The sequence below is a fragment of the Lissotriton vulgaris genome, chromosome 8 (genome assembly GCF_964263255.1).
Source record: "Lissotriton vulgaris chromosome 8, aLisVul1.2, whole genome shotgun sequence".
In the NCBI taxonomy this organism is placed as follows: Eukaryota; Metazoa; Chordata; class Amphibia; order Caudata; family Salamandridae; genus Lissotriton; species Lissotriton vulgaris.
In genome coordinates, this window is record NC_141696.1 from 123,518,137 (window position 1) to 123,537,063 (window position 18,927).

The 18,927-nt window shown below is 47.4% G+C and overlaps 1 protein-coding gene across 1 annotated transcript in view; it reads right to left on the minus strand.

Moving 5' to 3' along the window:
* The window catches only part of LOC147693578 (solute carrier organic anion transporter family member 2B1-like), a 435,047-nt gene that overhangs the window by 225,407 nt on the left and 190,713 nt on the right, over positions 1–18,927 (minus strand). Inside the window, exon 4 of the mRNA XM_086933810.1 lies at positions 2,818–2,980. Within this exon, the coding sequence (XP_086789936.1) occupies positions 2,818–2,980 (163 nt within the window). The remainder of the gene's footprint in view (positions 1–2,817; positions 2,981–18,927) is intronic.

Sequence of the window (18,927 nt, forward strand, 5' to 3'; positions counted from 1 at the left end):
GCACATCCGCACACAAGCTAGTTCCCCTTCTGTGCCATTGATTTTGTTTTTAATTTATTACTTTGATGTATACAAAGTGTTTAGAGTGATGTGACAGCAGGACGCTTTATACCAGGTGTTAGCAATGGCCATATTTCACGTGTTCTCAATTTGGGTCTCCTGCTGATGCTGTTGTAAATTCTTTTCTGAATATCCTTTATATGATTGCTGGTATTTCACAGAATAACAGATAGCACTCATTTGAAACTGTTCTGTATTAAGTTGTCAAAGCTTCAACGTTACATTTGTGAATTAATAAACAGACAATTATTGAGAACACATTTATTATGGGCTCAATTTCACCAATGGTTCCTTAATAAACATGTCCGAGGACGAAACACAGCATTTATCATGTTTCATTTGCAGAACTTCTAACCATTTTTTATTTTCCTTTTTTGCCTTTCTTCTTTCTTGCCATTGTATTGTTCCTTTTTTCTTTAATTTCGCTTTCCTTCTTTCTTTCATTTTTCCTTCATTCTTTCATCCCTTCTTTCATTTCTTTCTATTCCCCCTTTTTTCATGCCTTCTATTCTGCCTTTCTTTTTTGAAAAATTCGTCCATTCCTTCTTTCTTTCCTTTTATTTTTTCAATCTTTTATTTACTCTTTCCTTCTTTCTTAATGTTCATGCTTCTTTTATTCCATCTTTATTGCTTTATTTTATCTTTCATTCTGCTTTTCCCTCCTTTCTTGCTTTTTTCTTTCATTCCTTCTTTCCTCCTACCTTGTTTTCTTTCTTTCATGCCTCCTTTCTTTCTCGCTTTCATTCTACGTGCTTTTTTTCCTTTTTACCTTTCCTGCTTTCAATCATTCCTTCATTCATTCTTTATTGCCTTCACTCCTTTATTTCATTCTTTATTTCCTTCTTCTATCCTGTCTTCCCTTCTTTCTTTTTTTGTGTATTTGTTTCTGTCTCCCTCTTTTTATTTTCTGTTTTTCCCCCTTCTTGCCTGCTTTCATTCCTTCCTTCTTGCTTACTGTCCTTCCTTCTTTCAGCCTGCCTTCCATCCTTATATACTTCTTTCATCCATTCTTTCTTTCCTTATTTTTTGTCTGCTTTCTTTCCTTCCTTCTGTCTTTCTTCATTTCTGGCTTTCTTTCCATAAATACAAGAAGCTTGCAGCGAACTGCACAATGATTTTTAAGTCTGTGTTCGCCAACTTCTTTTGATTGTACTAAAATGATGTGCATGATACAGTTACTTAGAGGGGTTTCCAGCCACATTTCATCCATTTATCTGTGGTTGTGCCATTCAAATTGTTATCCAACCCACTTAAGCACATATCAAGGGGCATCACATGGCCCTACGTCAGTAATTGGCTGACTTTACTATGAGTAACGGATTGCTGCCCTAAAAACAGCAGTAATCTACACACAACGTAGTTCCCTTTAGTGACAGGAAGCGCTGTAGTATCGTGTGCTTTTTTGACACCAAAAATGTGTTGTCCTTAGTCATTGTGTTTTTTTTTTTTAAATGACATATGCCTTGCAGCTTTCCAAACAAACCTTTGCAAAAGCCGTGTCAAAACAAAATGAGAATTGCCAAAAAGCTGGGTACGACCCCAGTCTCAATGGCTTTGCCAATGCTGGTCTTATGAAGATTTTGTGTGAGAGGGCCTGGTGAGGGAGGAATTAATTTATGATACAGTCCAACTCTACAGCCACACAATCTGCACTCTGAAATATCTAATCTTCAGCGAAATTGATTTTTAGCCAAGTACATCAGCTTGAAATGTTCTTCATGCTTAGCAAGTACGCATAAACTTTGTTTCCGAGGGAAACATGCCAGACTTTAGAAAGTATTAGGATACTAGTTACATTACAGTGAGTTATGTTGAAGCCTCCAGTAAAAATGCTATCTTTTCGAAAACGTAGCAACAGTAACAGCTCCCCATTAGTAGCCCCCTTTGTAAGCATTTACTCATGCCAACATAATAATGTGCATTTACACACTTTCCATTTTTTTTCACAAAACTGCACTTGCATATTTGACCCTTTGTTTCTCTCTCTATGGGGAAACATTTTACCTTTGGAGAACAACATCCCCAAAGCACCCACCAATCCAGGGATAAGGGAAAGGTTGAATAGGGATTTGCTGCCTCCGTTGAATGCAGTACATCTCTAACTGCATAAAGGGTAAAAATTGTCATTTTAAAGTTTGTGGGTATTCAAATTCACACCTAAATAAATATTCAATAACCTTCAAAGTCAATTACATTTGTTTAGCCCTACCCAGCCTCATTCCCTACCCTCTCTCCTGCCTTCAACCTCACCATCCTACCTCTCCCCGTCTCCTACCATTCTTCTCACCCTTTCGCCATCCTCCTGTACCACTTCAATACCAGTATCAGAATGATTTGCCTCTACTTAGTGTTTGGCCCAGTACCTCGAATGTAAGTGCCCCTTTTCCTCTATGGTATAATTTAACAATTCTGTGTAAAACCTTGTGTCACTGGTATTGTTATATTGTAAATCACATATATACCTGGGGTGACCATGCACTTTAGAAATCTGCTAAATAAAATAATTGAAAAAATCAAATATGTCACCAGGACCTGCTTTGCCCTATCCCTGTCTCATCGAGCAGATTTACTGGTGCAAAATTACACACAAATAAAACCTATTACTAGTTATTATGAGTTTAGTGAGTGCTTAACGTTAATGTAATCATGCAACACAAGCCATAGCACTCGTAAATTTATATCAGCTGCACAATGGATTTATGTATAGGGTCGTATTCTACAGTAATCAAAGGATAGCTGTTCAGAGTAAATACTTACTGGCAATAGACTGGTCATATTCATATGGTCCCACCATAAAGTGAGGAAGAGACATGATAAATCCAGCAACACAGACTAACAAGGCGCCACAACCAATCACGCGAGGCCTATGCACTCTGCTTCCGAAGTAACTGACGAAGACAATAAGGACCACATTTCCAATCTGCAAAAGAAAATGGCCACGGTTACTTAGTAACAGCTTTATGTCTATACCTCTTTTAATGCTCTAAACGTTAACAGTTTTTGAAACAAATCAAAACTGTGGCTACTTTAGTGGCCATTTCTTGCACTTTTCTAATGTGGGCGGAGGAATGCACACCATTATTTTTGCCAGGTCAACATATTGGGTCATCATGTTTATAAGTCACTTCAATTGTGTAGCATATTCACCATGGATTGATGGACAGGCAAAGTCATACTTTGGAGCATGAACAATTGATTCCAAACGTTGATAAGTGAGCACTGCAGCACACTGTCACCACCACAACTATCATGACTGCATTTGAATTTTTCTCATTTGTGCAGTTTCTGCCCTCATAGTCAAAGAAGTGGGTGGACACGTATAGTCCGGGCCACTGGAATTATGCGATTGTGCGGATGCAGTGATTTTCGCATAGTTATAGATTTGCCACATAATCCATCATCTGCCACATAACCTGCAGATTAAAAAAAAAAATCTATTGTTTCTAGCTTAAATGGTCAAAAAGTTACATTGTAGCGACCTGTTGCTGCGCAGAGGAAGGCCCTCTGCAAAGCTGGACTGGTCACCTTTCTGTTGCTTATTGCTATACTGGAGTGTTACCATGGTACTAATGTACTGCAACCAAAGTCCATACAGTGTTACCAACTTTAAAAATGACAAAATATTGAAGGAATACTATTACAAAATGTGCCGCATTATGCCACATAATTTGCCTTTTCTTGCCGCATAATTAACTAAACACTGCCGCATAATTTGCCCCCCTCCTGCCGCATAATTCCAGTGACCCTACACATAGATTTCCAGGTGAGAGGGCTGTAGGTGTTGCTTTCACTCTGCGATGGACTCGGACCCACATAACACAGGAATGTCCGTTCCTGGGTGGCGGCTGCTTGGGTAGTGAGTGTGAAGAAGTAGGTGGAATGAGGAACATGGTGAGGGCCGATGCCACGCCCCCTACTAGAGTCATCAGAATATATTGAGGCGTCAGGGAGAGTGAGGCTGGTCTGAAGACTGCAGTTGTTCGGCTCCTCTCTAAAATAAGCCTGCAGCTAGCCCCTACGAAGACTGCTGTAATTCCAGTATTCTAACCAGCAATGCAGGCGTGTCTCATGCTCACCAATAAAGTGAAGAAGAGTCGAAGAAACTGCAGTGTGCTGCACACCTGAGGCTGCCTACCATAGCCTTACCACATGGCCTCCACACCTTATGAAACTCAGAAATCTACTTTAATAAACAATCTAGAGATAACTGATAAAGTTGATAATCGGAATGCAAAGACAGCAAGTGAGCCTTCTGTAGTTTTCATGGATTTGCATTGACAGTGCAAGATAATTTATTGGAAAAAGCTGAAATGAGGATAGATAATCTGGAAACAAGCCAGGTGCAACAAGGTGCATGAACATTACAAACTGTCATTACAAGTTGATGCTACCGAACCCCCCCCCCCCCCCCCCCAACAGGTGATACTAGAAAAACGGTAGGATAGCAAAAATCATTACCGCCAGAATAATGTTCAAATCAGAGGCATTGGGAACGAAATAAGCACTTCCGAATTGGAAAGCTATGTCCAAGATCACTTTTAATACATTCTAGATGCTCCTGATGGTAAGGAGATAATAAAATAGATCTAAGTCTTTTCTTCATATCAACAGTGAAACAAAATTGCCATCAGACGTCTTAACAAGGAAGTGGTGCTTTTGGCAGCTAGGCAAAATAACCAGACTGAATTTAGAGGTGATTAAAGCCCAATGGCAAGACATTTCACCCTTCACAATAGTGAGGTGCAGGAAGTACATGGATGTTATTGCCCATCTACATCAAGAGAAAATGTCCACAGATGGGTCTTCCCAGTGCATTAAGGGGCGGATTACGATTTTGACCGAAATGGTCATGCCACCGAAATGGCGTCAGATTACCAGCCCGCCTAGGTGGCGGTCCGCCCGCTTTATTACTATGTTGGAAAGTTGCTGAAGAAAAGACTGCCGTAGTCCAATCAGCCATTCGCCGGCCACCTCAATGGCAGCAGGGGGAAAAGCAGCTGTCAGAGGGCTGTACAGACAAGGTCCCCTTCGTCTGGATTCTGAAATGCCGTTTTTGCAGAGCCAACCGTGGCGGGGAGACCACTTGCTTCGAGTTGGCGAAATCAAAGGAAATGGGGTGCAAACTCCCCCATTTTCTTCTGGTCTCTTCAGTCTCCGACATGGAGCGTTTCATCCAGGGCATCCCTTCATAGCAGAAACTTGACCCTGAAGAAAATGACCCTGTTGGCACCGAAATCCAGGTAAGTCTGTTTCGAACTCTTTTCCCATTGACTGAACTGGATACATATGGTCCAGACTCCAGCAATGGAAAAGTACTAATACAAGGTATTTTTGCACATGTCATGCATATGGGTGCATGTTAAACTTGTTTAGTCAAAATGTACACACCTGCATCGACACATATGAAAAAGTATTTCCCGCTGTCAGAAATGCCTTTGCTGGGCCAGTGGTGACAGTAATATGGCGGGCGACAGACCATTGACTCGACGGAGTATTTGGGACTGCTGCTGCAGCAGGTAAGTGGGAAGACCGCCATGATCATAATCAGGCCCTTAATCCTAGACAACAAACAAATTACTGCTAGAAGTCCAGCAGAAGAGAGAGAAGTATGGCAAGATGGCGTCCGCTATGCGGACGTGTGTGTGAGGAGCTCCTCTGCTTGGAAAACTCGGCTCACCTTTTCGAGACGATTTTGCTGTCAGGCTGCTCGTTTTCTTGTCGGAGAGAGTGTGGTGGCGGCTGGGGGTTACGCGGGTGAAAACCCGGGATTAAAATTACCAGTACCGGCAAAGTTGGCCAGCTGAACGCCTGTAAACACCTGTGCAACCGTTAGAACGCCGGAGCCGGAGGGCGGGGAGTGCCGCGACCAGCAACGCGCAGGTTCCTGCTTGGAGTACCTGGGGTTGCGGTGGATACAGTCGCGGTGCTGAGAGATGTTGCCGGTGAAAAGTTATGGTTGCCGCTGAGAGATGGAGAGACGAAGGTGAGCGGCAACATTGTGGCAATATTGTTTACGAAAAGCGGCTGACTGACTGGGGAGAAGCGTAGGCGGTTTATTACCGTATTCCACCGCATGCCGGCTTCGGTAAATGTGCCGGTACCACACGCGGAGATATTGCATGCAGGAACGAACCTGAAATTCTATTTGGGATTAAGACTGCTGAGAGGCTGGATTGGATTTTTTTGTTGATGCTACTTATTGATGAGCTGCAGGGCTTTATCTAGTGGAAAATTCGAAACTTGATATACATTGCGCAAGGGGGAAACAAAAATAAAAAAACTCGCCATTGACCTTTGAATATTCTTGCGGCCATTCTGTTTTGGATTTGGCTCTAGTGATAACAATATAACCTGCTGGTATCTGCTATGCCACCTAAGGCAGCCCGTGGTGGGAAAACTAGACCTGTGGGGGAAGGAGCTGTTGGCACGCGTGCAGCGTTTGCTGCAAAGCAGAAAGAAATGCAGGGTATTCAAGACTCTGGGAGTGCTGGCCATAGCAAAGACGCTGCATTAGGCCACCCAAAGATACCTCAAATGTTTCAGTCGGCTATTGGGCTGCAGAAAAGTAACATCATAGCTTCTAAATCTACAGTGGTTGGTGGATGTGGCAATGGAGATGGTGGGGAGCAGGATGGTTCACAGCAGGTATCTTCAGACGTATCTATACCAGTAGCTGCAGCGCTTCATATTTCGATTGCAGGTAAAGAGGCTGAAGCAGGATCTAATGCTGCAGAGGCAATGGAGGATGGGGATGGCGTGGTCAGTGAAGAAGAAGAAACCCAAGAGCCACCAATTAGTAAGGATGGCAAATTCTTTTCGCTATCGGAACAGTCCGATGGATCAGATATGGAAGAAGTCTCACTTCCAGAAGACGGCAAGGGGGAAAATACCCCAACTATGCTGGAGGGTAATCTTAGCAAAAATACTCTCTCCATGAGTACTTCTGTTCAAGCTTCTACTATTCGGAAGAAGGATAGGGGAGGCAGCGCCGATTCAAATATAACCACTATGGAGCCGACTGATTGGGATCTCTCTGTGGCCACACAGTTATTGGAGAGGCTAGATCTTTCAGTTCAAGCTAGTGGGGGTGCCGATGCAGTGGAACAGAGCCAAATGCCTAGTCCAGTATCGCTGGAGGAAATCTTTAGATCCATCAACGACCATCGGCTGGAGGCTCGAGCGGAACATCTAAAAACACATACCACTTGCAGAAAGCTACAAAATACCGTTCGACGCTTGGCAAAAACCTGCAATGATTTTACGGATCGAATGACAGAAGCGGAAGCACGGCTATTATCATTGGAAGATCAGATGGTGTCCCAATCAGCTGATGTTGCTGAAATCAAGTTGCATAAAGAGGATGTGCAGGATAAAATTGCCGAATTGGAAAATCGCCTTTCATCTCAATAATCTAGGTTTACTTGGTGTCCCGGAAGGACTGGAGGGACAGGATGTGTGTAAATTTGTTGCAGAACTATTCGAGGAAGGGCTCCCAGAAGTTACAGAATGGAATTGGAGCCGCGAGATACAACAGGCCCATAGGTTTCCTTTTGGGCAGCAACCGCCAAGAGGGGGCCAAGCAAGCCCACAGCAGCCACGGGCTATACCGGTTTCTTTGAACAATTTTTTGGCAAGACAGGTACTATACGATATGGCTCTGCCTGATAGGAAGAGTACTGGGAAAGGTATACAGTTTTTTGTTCGGACAGATTTTTGATAATTCCACAGTTGAGAAGCGATGGAAACTACGGCATCTGATTGTACCTTTACAAGCAAAAGGTTTAAAAGTCTTTACTGCAAGCTGCAACTTTAAAAATTGTTAATAAGGGCCAGAGTCGCTTCTTTACTTCAGAGGCTGCTGCGAAAGACTATATGCAAACTCTCCCTTGATGGACCGATATATTGTCTGGACTTTTCTGGATTCTATGTTTTTCTTTTTCCTTTTTCTTCCATCTTGCCTCTCTCTTTTAAGAGGTCTTTGATTTATTCTGGTTGTCTTAAAATAAGAGACAAAGGCTGATATATTTTGATTTGGTGAGCCGAGCAGCATGGGAACCACTCACCGAGCATCACAAGCGCCATTAGCCCTATTGCCTCAGTTAAGGGGGGCACCTTGGGAGCGAGGGGGGGTCTGGGGTGGTGGTGTGTGGGCGGGTTAGGGGGCACTTGGGGTTTTGTGGGTGGGGGGGTAAGGGTTAGCGGGGGAAAAAAATGTTAAAATCTCAGTTCATAGCATCGGTCTTAATTATGTTGGAGCAAAGATAAAATCTAGTTTATTCATTAATGACCTGCAATTTATCTGTTTTGATGGCAGTTAGGAAGCTACGAATTTGCTCCTTTAATGTTTGTGGTCTTAACAATGCTATGAAAAGAAAACGGGTTACTAATGAATTACGTTTAATTAATCCGGATATTCTTTGTCTGCAGGAAACGCACATTCCTTGGTCCAATTATAAGGTTTTATTAGACTTGGGTTATTATGTACTAGCAGTGTCTAAACAACCTAGTATGAACAGGGGGGTAGCCATAATGGGTAGCCGAGCTGTAGCTGGCACGGGTAGGATACGGGTTGATAATTCTGGACGATGGGCGATATGCGAGTGTACTATAGGGGTCACCAAAGTTACAATATGCACTGTGTATGGGTCTAATTTTGATGAGGCAGTAATTTTTGAGTTCCTGAATGTGGAGTTAGCACAGTGGCCTATGCCATTGATATTACTTGTTGATTTTAATATACATGGAGATACCCATACATGGGATTTTCATTCTCAGGGATATCAAGGCCGTAAGCCGGGGTATATCGGGCATTATATAATTTGTTATCCCAACATGGATTAGCTGATGGGTGGGCCAAGATAAATCCGGGTAATCCAGGCTATACTTTTTTTTCCTCTCCCCACTCTAAATGTGTGAGGTTGGATTATATTTTTCTACCTCGATCTTTAACTGCTGGCGCAAAGATTCAAGATATGCCTCGAATTACTTTGGATCATAGCCCTGTAGTTTTAGGCATGATCTGCCTGCAACTGGTACGTCTAATAGGTGCATTTACTTTTCATAAAAAACTTATTAGTGATGAGGAGTTTATAACTCATAATAAGCTTTGGGCTGCGCAGTTTTTAGAATACAATAGATGCACTGCCAGTCAACCGATGGTGTGGGATTCTTTTAACCACATGGCTGCTGGGCGTTTCCCCCCCCCTGTGCTGGAAAATGCCATTTTAGTGGCACCATGACGAGCTCAGCTCGTCATCAGCATCGAAAGGGTTAAAAGGGGGGTCAGGGGGGAAACATGTAGTTACTAAGCAAAAAGAACAGAAAGCTATGATAGCAGGGCTGATTGAGGAACTTAGAGTGGCAGAATGTGAACTTATGTTGGTAATCCAGTCAAATGCTGACTCTCAAGCTGCACAAACTAAGGTTGCTAGCTGTAAAGCCAGGATTAATGGGGTTTGGAGTCAAGATATCGCTGCTCAGTAGAAGGCTTATAAAACTGAAAGATATGAATATGGAGAGGCAACAGGAAGATGCTTGGCTCAAAGAATGCGGGGCAGGCAGGCCTCTCAACGGATTGATATGTTGGAGAATGATCGAGGGGAGCAGGTTGAAGCTATAGATGGTAATATGGAGGTTTTTCGTGGGTACTATCAAGAATTATATACTGTTAGAACCGGCTGTCTCTAGTTGGCAGAGGTATACACTTCTGACAAATAGGGACACTCCTTTTCTAGTCAGGGCAAGGGGATCACACCCTTCGATAACCCCTGCTCACCCCCTTGGTAGCTTGGCAGAGCAGAACAGGCTTATCTCAGAGGCTGTGCGTTAAGCAATTATGACCACATACAGTAATACAGTGAATACACTACAAATGGACACGACACCGTAGTATTATAAAAATAAGTATTTTTATATAAGGCTTAGCACAAGACCAGATAACGACAAAACTGTACACAATCGAATAAATACGTTGGGAAGGGAAAAAGGATAGTTCAAAGGTAGTTTCTTCTTTAGCACAAAGTTTTTAGTATCAAAGCAAATCTTCCTCTTGGCAACGCAGTTCTTAGCAACAGGGTAACCCACACGGGGGCTACACGACGTCAAGGCAAAGTTAATCCACAGGTTCGGCGTCGACCGCGAGGAGCGCTACGTCGAGCCTGGAGTCACACGGACTCTCAACACACAGTACCTTTAGGAAAATGAAGCACACGAGGATCAGCGGCGTCGAGCAATCCGGCGTCGCGTCTTCGGTGTCGATCCGGCCTCAGCAGGCGTCGTCGTTGATGATGCGGTTGCACAGAGTGAGCAGCGCTCACGGCGTCGAAGGGCACACAGGTGATGCAATCAGCAGCGGTGCAGACACGAGGTCCTCTGGAGCTAGAGCCGTACTCCCACTCACTGGCGTTGCTGCTGGCGTCGGTTGGGCTCAGCGTTCGGTCGTCGTGATTGCTGATTCTTTCAGAGGTGCTGGATTCACGGTTCCAGCAAATAGCACTTTAAGCAGATGAAGTCCTTTAGCCCTGTGACTTCAGCAGGAGACTGGCACTCTTCCAGTCCTTGGAGATTTTCTTAGCAAGCGTGAGAGTACACACCAAGTTCCTCTCTCCTGGTTCCTTGGCAAAAATAAAGAAGCACTGTAGGATTCCCCCAACAACAGCACACTTGGCAGAAGGGGTAGGCAGTCCTTAGATCAGCAGGCCTCTTGTCCTTGGTTACAGGGTTCCTTGTCAGAAGTGATCTGATTTCTTAGTTCGGGGGTCCTACTCTTATACCCCTTTTCGTCTTTGATCCCTTTGTCCATGCCGGGGGTTTCCCAACATCCTGGGTCCGTTGTGGGTGGAGCCAGGCAGAAGCACCTGGCCTATTCACTGAGCAGGGCTGGGTCCTCAGACGCCCAGCAGGAGGTGGAGCCAGCATTGACACTGGCAGGAGCAGAGCTATCGGCCTCCTGGCAGAAGGTGGGGCTAGGATCGTCCATGGCAGGCACAGAGCCATCAGCCGCTGGGCAGGAGGTGGAGCCGGCATTGTATCAGGCAAGGCAGGCTATCAACAACTACTCGCCCCCTACTCTCAACGTAAATGTCCCACTCATCCCACACTGACTCATCCAGACCTGTGGAGCCACCCAGCTCCTGTCATACACACGCAAAACCAGCAGAAACCAGATATGGTTAGACAAGAAAATAGACACCTTCTAAAAGTGCTATTTTCGAACCCAGAGTCCAAAAACCATCCACACCAACGGATGCGCAATTAAACCCAGAGTTCAGGGATACCAAACTCGACATTGCACCAGGCTCTCCGAGCCAGCGAGGATCATAATACTAATAATCCCGGCGGCCCATTCTAATCAATGGAGAGCAGGCTACCTCGCAATAGTGAAGGACCAAGATGGCGGTAATTCACTATCAGGACATGCCAACTTGGTCAGGCGTGTCCTACCTCAGACTTACAATGCACCCTGCCCGAAGGCCTACCATAGGGGCGACTAACATGAAGCCAAGGGAAGGTTTGGAGGGCTGGCAAGTAGGTATACTTGCGCGGCCGGCGTGACAGCACGAGGCTGCACGTGGGTCTCGCAATGACCGACCCGTAGACATTCTTTTACGAGGCCGCTCCTGTGGGTGGCACAACACGTGCTGCAAGCCCACGAGCGGCATTGGCATTTACAAGCCCCGGCACTCTGGGTGCACTAGACGAGGGACTGATAGTAAACCAAATAAGCCAAACATGGATACAATAGATACATCAATTTAACATAGGGAGCACTTGCGCTATGGCACTGATCAGCAGTGACACGGCGCCCAAAGCATATACCAGCAAAAACATCGTAAAACAGTAGAGGCAAAACAGAACGAATGGAGGAGAGACTCAAGCCAATGATGTCAGGTCTAACACGTGTCCCCTCCAGCTGAAATGTGGGGAGAACTACCCTTGACCTAGGGAGTTCTCTTCACTAAGGCGGAAAAATCTGGACAGACCATCAGCATTGGCGTGATCTGTACCAGGGCGGTGTTCCACCGTAAAGTCCATCCCCTGGAGAGAAATGGACCACCTCAACAGTTTCGGATTCTCACCCCTCATCTGCATCAACCATCTGAGGGGCCTGTGGTCTGTCTGAACCCGGAAGTGAGTCCCAAACAGGTAGGGTCTTAGCTTCTTCAGCGCCCAGACCACAGCAAATGCTTCTCTCTCTATCGCACTCCACCTCGTTTCCCTGGGAAGTAACCTCCTACTGATGAAGGCTACAGGCAAGTCTCGGCCCTCTTCATTCACCTGAGCTAGAACAGCCCCCACGCCATGCTCTGAAGTGTCCGTCTGAACAATGAATTCTTTTGAAAAGTCGGGTGCCTGGAGTATAGGTGCTGTGCACATTGCAGTTTTCAGGGTGTCAAAGGCCGTTTGACAGGCATCAGTCCAGATCACGTTTCGTGGCTGCTTCCTGGAAGTCAGCGAAGTCAAGGGGTGCACGATGTTACCGTAATCCTTGACAAACCTCCTGTAGTAACCCGTGAGTCCTAAGAAGGCTCTCACCTGAGTTTGGGTTTTGGGCGGCGCCCAAGCCAGGATGGTATCAATCTTGGGTTGCAGGGGGGCAACCTTACCGCTCCCTACTTGGTGCCCCAAGTACACCACCGAACCCTGCCCAATCTGGCACTTACTGGCTTTGATTGTGAGGCCTGCTCCGCGCAGGGCCAACAACACTTCCTGGAGGTGGCGCAAGTGTTCCTCCCAGCTGGCGCTGAACACTGCGATGTCGTCCAGGTAGGCGGCACTGAAATCCTCCAGTCCAGCCAAGACCTGGTTGACCAACCTCTGGAAGGTGGCAGGGCATTCTTCATCCCAAAGGGCATCACCCGGAACTGGTATAGCCCATCTGGTGTGGAGAATGCTGACCTCTCCTTTGCCCCATCAGTCAAGGCGATCTGCCAGTACCCAGACGTTAAATCAAACGTACTAAGGTATCGGGCAGCCCCCAACCGATCGATGAGCTCATCAGCTCTGGGGATGGGGTGCGCGTCAGTCTTCGTGACCGAATTGAGCCCTCGGTAGTCCACGCAGAACCGGAGTTCCGGTGAAGCACCAGGCGCTGCAGCCTTCGGGACCAAGACCACTGGGCTGGCCCAAGGACTGCTAGAGGACTCAATCACCCCTAACGCGAACATCTTGGAGACCTCCTCCTTAATGTACGCTCTGACCTTGTCAGTCACCCTGTAAGCCTTGTGCTTCACAGGAGGGCTGTCTCCGGTGTCAACGTCATGGACACACCAATGCGTGACACCCGGAACCAAGGAAAACAGATCCGGGAATTGTCCCAACAGTTGGCGTCCAGATTTGCCTGAGCAAGTTCTCTGAAGCGCCGAGTCTGGTTCCGAAAGGCCAGCATGTAGCTGTATACATCCTGGGGAGGTTTCCTGGGAGATTGCTCCCAGCCTTCCTTGACCAGACTCAAAGGCCCTCTTACCGGGTGACCGTATAAGAGCTCAAAGGGGCTGAACCCTAGAGACTTCTGCGGCACCTCACGGTAAGCAAACAACAGGCATGGCAAGAGGACGTCCCATTTCCGCCTCATTGGTTCTTCAAGACCCATAATCATGCCTTTCAGGGTCCGGTTGAATCTCTCAACCAGCCCATTTCCTTGAGGGTGGTAAGGAGTGGTGAACTTGTAGGTTACCCCACACTCCTTCCATAGAGACTTCATATAGTTCGAAATGAAGTTGGTGTCTCGGTCAGACACCACCTCTCTGGGGAACCCCATCCGGGAGAAAACACCCATCAGTGCCCGTCCCACCACGGGGGCCGTCACTGTTCTGAGAGGGATGGCTTCCGGGTACCTCGTGGCATGGTCCACCAAGACCAGGATGAACCTGTTGCCCAGGGCTGTCTTGGGGTCCAGGGGCCCAACAATGTCAATACCCACCCGGTCAAAGGGGGTACTGACCACTGGAAAAGGTTGGAGGGGAGCCTTCCGCTTCCTTCCGCTCTTCCCACTTGCCTGGCAAGTGTGACAAGTCTTGCAGTGGATGTCTACATCCCTTCGCATCTGAGGCCAATAAAAATGGGTGACAAGCCTGTCATAGGTCTTGTCCTGCCCCAGATGTCCAGCTAACGGAACGTCATGAGCCAAACCCAGTAGGAAGGCTCTGAAGCGCTGGGGTACCACCAGCACACGGGCTGACCCAGGCTCAGCAGCCTTAGGCTCGCTATACAGGAGGTCGTTCTCCCAGTACACAAAATGTGACCCTGACTGATCACCTGAGGATTGGGCTAAGGCCTGCTGCCTCATGCCCATAAGAGAAGGGCACACTTTCTGTTCCGCACAGAATTCCTCCCTGGAGGGACCACCATCCTGCTGCCAATGGGTCAGCTCGGGTAGATCTCCCAGTTCGGCAATTTGTTCCCCTGTGGGCTCCAGGGCATCCCCCTCGGGGTCTACCTCCTCCTGGACCACGGGAACTACGGGGGCCGGTTTCCCGCGCCTCCTGCCTCTTCTCTTCACAGCTGGGTCCTGGGCCATACTTTCAGGCTCCGGGACCCCATCAACACCTTTACTCGCTGTCATGGATCGAGTGGTTGCACACACCCACTCTGGCACGCCCAACATTTTCAAGTGCGCCTCCCTCTCCACCTTAGCCCAAGGGGAGTCTTCTAAATCATTGCCCAGGAGACAATCGACAGGCATGGCGGGCCTCACAGCAACCTGAAGAGTAACTGAAACTCCCCCCCATTCAAAGGAAACCTGAGCCACCTCACACTCTTTCTGGGAGTTGTCGGCAGCTATCACGGGGTAGAATGCGTGGGGAACCACCTGCTCTCTAGACACCAAGTGACACTTGACAGCTGTCACACTCGCTCCGGTGTCTCTGAGAGCTTCCACTCTATGGCCATTAATGGTCACCCACTGCCTATATTTACTAGTGTTACTAGGCAGAGGGGGTGGAGGGACCATTTGCATGTCTCCTAGCGAGACCAGGGACATTTCTGCGGGACCCCTCCCACCATGGACAACCATCTCCTCCCCTCTCAGGGCTACACTCGCCAACTGACGGGGGGGTGCACGCGACGGTGCATTCGAATCCTTTTTGGGACACTGGGGGTCATAAAACCGGTGTCCCACCTGCCCACAACCATAGCAGGTTAGGGGGCCCCTATGAACAGGTTTACCCGTCGGGGCCCCTGGCTTCTTCTCAGGGGGAGGCTGGGAACCTTTCCCTTGGTTCCCTTGGGGATTACTTTGGGGCCCTTTCAGAGACTCCTTCTGTTTTCCCTTGTCCCCCCCACTCTTCTGCTGGGGACCCTGCCCACCTTTGGCTGAATCTCCCACTGGACCCTTGTGGACCCTGGTACTGACCCAGCGGTCCGCCTCCTCAGCAAGTTTTCTAGGGTTAGATATCTTGCTATCAATCAGGTGCTGGCGCAGCTCTGGAAAACAGTTATTAGACAAGTGCTCCCAAGCAAACAAATCATAAAGAGCTTCATAACTTTCCACTTTGCTGCCCTTTACCCAACCATCCATGGCTCTGCAAAAATAAGACACATATTCAACCCACGTCGTACCAGGCAACTTCTTACATTCTCTAAAAGCTTGTCTGTACTTCTCGGGGGTTAGGCCATACCGTAACATTAAAGCATCCTTCATATGAGCATACGACATCCTATCCGCAACAGGCATGTCTAACAGGGTATCTCTCCCCTCATTCACAAAGCGACCCCACAACCCCGCTCCCCAATCCTTCTCAGGGACCCGGTGGGCCAACAATGCTAACTCATATGCTTTAAACCATTGACCAATATCTTCATTCCTATTATAATCTTTTATCACATCTTTTGGAAAGTAAAACTTACTTTCCGCAGGCTCAGACGGAATGCTGCCACCAGAGGGATTCAATTCTAACTTTTTAGCTTGGATATCCAGCTCCCTCAACCTGGCTTCACGCTCCAAAGCTAACTTCTCTCGTTCAAACTCTAACTTTTTGATCTCCAAATCAGCTTCTCTTCTACCTCTTGCATTTTCTAACTCCAACTGCCCATTTATCTTTAGCCTTGCCATTTCCATGTTGTAAGCTCGCTCTTTCGCCCTTTCTTCTCTTTCTTCGGGGGAAAGACCTTTGGAGGAAACACTGCTACCGGGAGAGGTCACAGGTCCATTCACTGGCACCTCCTCATCCCCTTCCTCTGTGGGTACCACCACCACATCAGAGGGATTTCTGGACTCCCACCAGGCCTGTAATGCTTTACGAAAATCATCTTTTCTCGAGAGGCCGGTGGTAGGAACTTTAAACTGGTCGCAAAAGTGTTTCAGCTCATCTTTCTTGTATCTTTTTAGCTTATTCCTCTCGAACTCCTCCACAACAACAACAGGGGTAGTGACTCCGTTGTCATTCATGGTCAAAACTGGCAGTGTTCAAAAAATGAAGTTTTCAGAAAAGCGGAGAACAAAAATAGGATCCTTCCCAAATCAGATTGTGACTGCGTTATGGTCTGCTTTCACTATGTAGCGCACACTAATCACTGCACATGGGTCATAAATGCAAGTCCAAATCCCACCGCTGCCACCAATGTTAGAACCGGCTGTCTCTAGTTGGCAGAGGTATACACTTCTGACAAATAGGGACACTCCTTTTCTAGTCAGGGCAAGGGGATCACACCCTTCGATAACCCCTGCTCACCCCCTTGGTAGCTTGGCAGAGCAGAACAGGCTTATCTCAGAGGCTGTGCGTTAAGCAATTATGACCACATACAGTAATACAGTGAATACACTACAAATGGACACGACACCGTAGTATTATAAAAATAAGTATTTTTATATAATGCTTAGCACAAGACCAGATAACGACAAAACTGTACACAATCGAATAAATATGTTGGGAAGGGAAAAAGGATAGTTCAAAGGTAGTTTCTTCTTTAGCACAAAGTTTTTAGTATCAAAGCAAATCTTCCTCTTGGCAACGCAGTTCTTAGCAACAGGGTAACCCACACGGGGGCTACACGACGTCAAGGCAAAGTTAATCCACAGGTTCGGCGTCGACCGCGAGGAGCGCTACGTCGAGCCTGGAGTCACACGGACTCTCAACACACAGTACCTTTAGGAAAATGAAGCACACGAGGATCAGCAGCGTCGAGCAATCCGGCATCGCGTCTTCGGTGTCGATCCGGCCTCAGCAGGCGTCGTCGTTGATGATGCGGTTGCACAGAGTGAGCAGCGCTCACGGCGTCGAAGGGCACACAGGTGATGCAATCAGCAGCGGTGCAGACACGAGGTCCTCTGGAGCTAGAGCCGTACTCCCACTCACTGGCGTTGCTGCTGGCGTCGGTTGGGCTCAGCGTTCGGTCGTCGTGATTGCTGATTCTTTCAGAGGTGCTGGATTCACGGTTCCAGCAAATAGCACTTTAAGCAGATGAAGTCCTTTAGCCCTGTGACTTCAGCAGGAGACTGGCACTCTTCCAGTCCTTGGAGATTTTCTTAGCAAGCGTGAGAGTACACACCAAGTTCCTCTCTCCTGGTTCCTTGGCAAAAATAAAGAAGCACTGTAGGATTCCCCCAACAACAGCACACTTGGAAGAAGGGGTAGGCAGTCCTTAGATCAACAGGCCTCTTGTCCTTGGTTACAGGGTTCCTTGTCAGAAGTGATCTGTTTTCTTAGTTCGGGGGTCCTACTCTTATACCCCTTTTCGTCTTTGATCCCTTTGTCCATGCCGGGGGTTTCCCAACATCCTGGGTCCGTTGTGGGTGGAGCCAGGCAGAAGCACCTGGCCTATTCACTGAGCAGGGCTGGGTCCTCAGACGCCCAGCAGGAGGTGGAGCCAGCATTGACACTGGCAGGAGCAGAGCTATCGGCCTCCTGGCAGGAGGTGGGGCTAGGATCATCCATGGCAGGCACAGAGCCATCAGCCGCTGGGCAGGAGGTGGAGCCGGCATTGTATCAGGCAAGGCAGGCTATCAACAACTACTCTTCCCCTACTCTCAACGTAAATGTCCCACTCATCCCACACTGACTCATCCAGACCTGTGGAGCCACCCAGCTCCTGTCATACACACGCAAAACCAGCAGAAACCAGATATGGTTAGACAAGAAAATAGACACCTTCTAAAAGTGCTATTTTCGAACCCAGAGTCCAAAAACCATCCACACCAACGGATGCGCAATTAAACCCCGAGTTCAGGGATACCAAACTCGACATTGCACCAGGCTCTCCGAGCCAGCGAGGATCATAATACTAATAATCCCGGCGGCCCATTCTAATCAATGGAGAGCAGGCTACCTCGCAATACTGAAGGACCAAGATGGCGGTAATTCACTATCAGGACATGCCAACTTGGTCAGGCGTGTCCTACCTCAGACTTACAATGCACCCTGCCCGAAGGCCTACCATAGGGGCGACTAACATGAAGCCAAGGGAAGGTTTGGAGGGCTGGCAAGTAGGTATACTTGCGCAGCCGGCGTGACAGCACGAGGCTGCACGTGGGTCTCGCAATGACCGACCCGTAGACATTCTTTTACGAGGCCGCTCCTGTGGGTGGCACAACACGTGCTGCAAGCCCACGAGCGGCATTGGCATTTGCAAGCCCCGGCACTCTGGGTGCACTAGACGAGGGACTGATAGTAAACCAAATAAGCCAAACATGGATACAATAGATACATCAATTTAACATAGGGAGCACTTGCGCTATGGCACTGATCAGCAGTGACACGGCGCCCAAAGCATATACCAGCAAAAACATCGTAAAACAGTAGAGGCAAAACAGAACGAATGGAGGAGAGACTCAAGCCAATGATGTCAGGTCTAACATATACCAAAGAGTTAATTGCTCAAGATCAAATAGAAACTGTTCTACTGGATTTCAACTTTTCTAAACTTGGGCCC